At 46.8% G+C, this 5,706-nt stretch overlaps 1 protein-coding gene across 1 annotated transcript; it reads right to left on the bottom strand.

The window, feature by feature from the left end:
• Nucleotides 1-3,770: 3,770 nt before the first annotated feature.
• Nucleotides 3,771-4,941, bottom strand: LOC124648614 (transcription factor DIVARICATA-like). Its single transcript, XM_047188342.1, has 2 exons — nt 4,577-4,941; nt 3,771-4,316 (listed from the first exon to the last, which is right to left on the bottom strand). The coding sequence occupies exons 1-2, from the start codon at nt 4,939-4,941 to the stop codon at nt 4,130-4,132; spliced, it is 552 nt and encodes a 183-aa protein (XP_047044298.1). The 3' UTR covers nt 3,771-4,129.
• Nucleotides 4,942-5,706: the final 765 nt, after the last annotated feature.

The following is a 5,706-nucleotide window of genomic DNA, read 5'->3' as shown; positions in this document are numbered from 1 at the left end:
ACTCGAAACAACTCATTAGAGGGTTAGTGCACAATATAAATTGATATATTCAGAGGTGACACAATCATTCTTAACACTTCTGGACATTGCATAATGCTACTGGACATTAGTGGATCAAAGAAATTCATCCAACATAGCGAAAGAGGCAATGCAAAATAAAAGAAAGAATCTGTCAAAACAGAACAGTTCGTATTGACGAATTTTAAATTGGCACCAGACTTGCTCAAACGAAAATGCTCCAATTGAATGAAAGTTGCGTACATATCTGAGGATCACTCACGTAAATTGGCATAATTTTCTGAGTTACCTACAGAGAATTAGACCCAGATTCGTGACAGCAAAGAAATCTGGAACTGCGCAAGTAATCCAAATCTAGTACTTACTTTTCTATCAACGGCTTAACTTGGCACAACAAAACACAAAACTAAGATAAGGAGAGGTTGCTACAGTAGTAAACAACTTCCAAGACACAAAATAAAAACAAAGTACTGTAGGTAAAAACATGGGTTGTCTCCCATAAGCGCTTTTCTTTAACGCCTTTCGGCTAGGCGCGAAAAGTGTGTATCAAGTATTATCGAAGGGTGGTACTTCTACAGCGGGGTGCGGAGTTTTCTCAACCAGGCATAGTATATTAGATACATAAGTTTTAGCATCTCCCTTTTCATTAGTTTTAGGCGTGCTACTCTCATCAAACAAATTTTCGGGAACAAGCCAAGCATAGTTATTTTCTAGCGCATCATTCATAGCTAGGAGCTTACATGGTATTGGTGCTTTGATCTCCCCACCATCATCAATATTATTAGTGTATCTTATTCTATCCATATCCATCTTTTCAAGGAGACTAACAAAATTAGTAGGAGAACCAAGCATATTAAATTTAGCAAAGACCTTTCTAGCTTCTCTTGCTAGACCACCAAATTCTCTAAGAAGGGTTTCTAAAACAAAATCTTTCTTTTCCCCTTCTTCCATATCACCAAGTGTAAGAAACATGTGTTGGATTATAGGATTAAGATTAACAAATTTAGTTTCCAACAAGCGAACTAAATGCGCAGCAGCAATTTCATAAGTAGGCGCAAGGTCTACCAAATGTCTATCTTCAAAATTTTCAATGGTACTAACATGGTTGAAGAATTCTTCTATATTATTTCTCCCAACTATAGACCCACGTCCTACCGGTATGTTCTTTGTGGTAAAATTAAAAGGAAACATGATGAAATAAGTAAAGTAAATGCGAGTAACTAATTTTTTTTTGTGTTTTTGATATAGCAAACAAGACAGTAAATAAAGTAAAACTAGCAACTAATTTTTTTTGTGTTTTGATATAATGCAGCAAACAAAGTAGTAAATAAAACAAAGCAAGACAAAAACAAAGTAAAGAGATTGAGAAGTGGAGACTCCCCTTGCAGCGTGTCTTGATCTCCCGGCAACGGCGCCGGAAAAAGAGCTTGATGGCGTGTATTTCACACGTTCGTTGGGCAACCCCAAGAGGAAGGTATGATGCGCACAGCAGCAAGTTTTCCCTCGGAAAGAAACCAAGGTTTATCGAACCAGGAGGAGCCAAGAAGCACGTTGAAGGTTGATGGCAGCGGGATGTAGTGCGGCGCAACACCGGAGATTCCGGCGCCAACGTGGAACCTGCACAACACAACCAAAGTACTTTGCCCCAACGAAACGAGTGAGGTTGTCAATCTCACCGGCTTGCTGTAACAAAGGATTAACCGTATTGTGTGGAAGATGATTGTTTGCAGAGAAAATAGTAAAAACAAGTATTGCAGCAGATTTGTATTTCGAGTATTAAAGAATGGACCGGGGTCCACAGTTCACTAGAGGTGTCTCTCCCATAAGATAAAAGCATGTTGGGTGAACAAATTACAGTCGGGCAATTGACAAATAGAGAGGGCATAACAATGCACATACATGACATGATAAGTATAGTGAGATTTAATTGGGCATTACGACAAAGTACATAGACCGCCATCCAACTGCGTCTATGCCTAAAAAGTCCACCTTCAGGTTATCGTCCGAACCCCTTCCAGTATTAAGTTGCAAAGCAACAGACAATTGCATTAAGTATGGTGCGTAATGTAATCAACAACTACATCCTTGGACATAGCGCCAATGTTTTATCCCTAGTGGCAACAACACAACACAACCTTAGAACTTTCTGTCACTGTCCCGGTGTCAATGCGGGCATGAACCCACTATCGAGCATAAGTACTCCCTCTTGGAGTTAAAAGTAAAAACTTGGCCAGAGCCTCTACTAGAAACGGAGAGCATGCAAGATCATAAACAACACATGTATAATAACTTGATAATTAACATGACATAGTATTCTCTATCCATCGGATCCCGACAAACACAACATATAGAATTACGGATAGATGATCTTGATCATGTTAGGCAGCTCACAAGATCCGACAATGATAGCACAATGGGGAGAAGACAACCATCTAGCTACCGCTATGGACCCATAGTCCAGGGGTAGACTACTCACACATCACTCCGGAGGCGACCATGGCGGCGTAGAGTCCTCCGGGAGATGATTCCCCTCTCCGGCAGGGTGCCGGAGGCGATCTCCGGATCCCCCGAGATGGGATCGGCGGCGACGGCGTCTCCGGAAGGTTTTCCGTATCGTGGCTCTCGGCATCGGGGGTTTCGTCACGGAGGCTATTTGTAGGCGGAAGGGCAAGTCAAGAGGCGGCACGGGGGCCCACACCATAGGCCGGCGCGGCCGGGGGTGGGGCCGCGCCGCCCTAGGGTTTGGCCACCCCGTGGCCCCTCTTCGTCTCTCCTTCGGACTTCCGGAAGCTTCGTGAGAAAATAGGCCCCCGGGCTTTGATTTCGTCCAATTCCGAGAATATTTCGTTACTAGGACTTCGAAACCAAAAACAGCAGAAAACAAAGAATCGGCACTTCGGCATCTTGTTAATAGGTTAGTTCCAGAAAATGCACGAATATGACATAAAGTGTGCATAAAACATGTAGATAACATCAATAATGTGGCATGAAACATAAGAAATTATCGATACGTCGGAGACATATCACGTATATGTGGGAAATGGCGGCGACCTTTAAGCAGCTTGAGGAGCTCCCTATCCAGCCACCCGAGCTGGACAATGGTGAATCCCTCCGGCTTGTCATCGCCTAGTACGAGCTAGAGGACCTTGCAAAGTGGATGGCCGTCCTCGCCGTACATCTGCGGCAATCCAGGTTGGCCTAAGGGTGGCCCACCACCTCTTCGGTGACCCCACCGTACCAAAGGTCGCCATGGTTGGTGTGACCTGCTCCTGCTCCAATGCCTGCGCCAAAGCCGCCTACTCATGTGCCTCATGCGCCGCACTAGCCATGGCTCTAGGAGCCATCGATCTACATCACGCTTGACGACGAGGATGAGTAGGTGGAAACCTGAAAATCCTAGCTTGGGCTTTGGTTTATTTTTATGTATGCCTTTTTATTTTTAGATCTAGCCGTTTCATGTACCCCTAACCATACAAACTAGGAATGAAAACCATCGTCTATTCGCAGGCTGACCAAATGAATCAAAACGGACATATTTTGTGTCTGAAATGGGTGTTCACCGCTAGTGATGCCCTATAAAGAATGATTTGGCAGCTAATAATTCACCATGTGTTGTTCAAACCGGCATGTTTTTTTTTTATAAAACTCGAAGCAATTGCGGCCGCCAAGCCGCTTTCAACACATGTTGGAATAGACATAGACGGCCTACGCATCACCGGACAACACGACAAAAGAAGAAGCATGAACACTGATAAAGGACACTTGTCACTAGGACATATGTATTTGAAAATCAGATAGGATGAGAACGGCATGTGAAAAGCCATGCCACTGTCATCGACTCGGTCTATAAGAAAAAAGAGTAGAAACCAAGAACGGCGGATTTATGCTGTAATCCTTTCCGGTCTCTGTTTCTTCCTTAACATTTCACACACGACAAAGGACACCATTATTCGACCATACAGCTAGATCTTCCGAATCGCAGAATCCAACCAAGCAAAGCTTCTCCCCTGCATCGAACTGTGCTACGGCCGACAGAACAGACGGCGAGGACGACGGCGGGTTTCAGCTCAGCTTGGGCCGGACCGGATTCTTGATATTGACCACGAGGGAATCAGGCGGTGGTGATGTCGTGGATGCTCTTGCGCTTGGTGTCGCCGCGGCTGGCGGCGCTGGCCTGACGGATGAAGTACTTCTGCGCGTGGCTGGCCACCTGCGTCGGCGTCCTCGTCTTCACCGACCACCGCGAGATGTTCCTCCAGTCGCCGCGTCCGTACCTCTCCAGCCCTTCCAGGAACAGCCTGCTCAAACGAAACCAAGAAGAAGAAGAAGAAGAAATGGTGTCAGTTCGACTACATCCCATAATTCTCTGGTACAGTCGGTCTCAGACTTGGCAGGGTGGGCCATGGGGATCTAGTGATCCGACGTGGAAAAGATTCCGGAGAAGTATCTAGGACCTGGAAGAAGGCACTGAAAAATAACAGGGGAAAAGGACAAAAAAAAAAAGAACGGAACAGAGGAAGAGGAAGTTGAGATTTTGACGGCGCGATCAACCGCGTACCTGTGCTCCTCCTCGCTCCAGGGCACGCCTCGGCGGCGCTCCTCGGATCCCCCGCTTCCGCGGCCGCGTCCGCCGCCACCGCCGCCGGCAGCAGAGTCCTCGTCCCAGGAGTCGGGGGCCTCGACCAGGCCGCGCTCGATGAGGTCGATGTCGGCCACGAGCGCCTGGTAGTGCTCCCAGGCCTCCTGCGGCGTGCGCCCCGGCAGCTGCGCCGCCACGTACAGCCACCGGTTCGGGACGTTCTCCGGGAACGTCACCAGCGCGGCCTCGAACACCTTGTCCTCCGCCTTGCTCCATGGCCTCGGCTGCGGCGGCGGCGGCGGCATCATATGCTGAGGGCCACCCATGCCGCGGTAGAAAGCCATGCCGCGTTGGTTCTCGGGGATGGAGTGGCGGGCTCAACAGCTTGCCGTTTCTAGCTTACTTTGCGATTGCCTTTGGGTTGGCTTTGGTGGTCTCGTCATTGGGTCGGCAATGGGCGTCTTATAAAGGATTTGGAGCGCGGGGCGGCCCGCGGGGCGGCCATGATTCTGCGTGTGCAACGCGCGCGCTCACGTTTTGGACGAGACGGCCCTGCCGTGGCATCGCATATCTGTACGCGTGTACAGTGCCGCCACCCACAATGGTGAAGTGTGATCTAAAGTATATAACCATTTCTTGTTTGCATACTCCCTCCATCAGCGACTCGAATTTTCTAGATTAACATGCATCTAGCGATATTCTAGTTACAGATACATACAGATCTAGATAAATTCGAGCTATTTATTTCCGAACAAGCAAGTAATACAGTACTATTATCCATACATATATATAAGCATACACCCAAATTAAGTTATACTAATAATTACTGAAAAATATGTATTATTATGGTGCTCGTATGTTCCCAAAAGTCAAAATGCTACAGATGCACATGGCGAGTAAGCTCGCCATGCCTATGAAAAAGGCGAGATAGACCTCGTTCTACTCATTCCATCTCTTCAACCAAACATAGAAAGAGAAACATCCTAGAACACTCAGAACAGAACCACTCGTCCTAGTGGAATGGAACCATAGCACCACATCCCACTTGATTCTCTAACCAAATATACCCTAACTGTACTAGTAGTTATTTTACATAATAATTATAACTA

This window comes from Lolium rigidum, chromosome 4 (assembly GCF_022539505.1).
Source record: "Lolium rigidum isolate FL_2022 chromosome 4, APGP_CSIRO_Lrig_0.1, whole genome shotgun sequence".
Classification (NCBI taxonomy): domain Eukaryota; kingdom Viridiplantae; phylum Streptophyta; class Magnoliopsida; order Poales; family Poaceae; genus Lolium; species Lolium rigidum.
The sequence above is the reverse complement of the archived record's forward strand: the minus strand, read 5'-3'. Positions and strand labels throughout refer to the sequence as shown.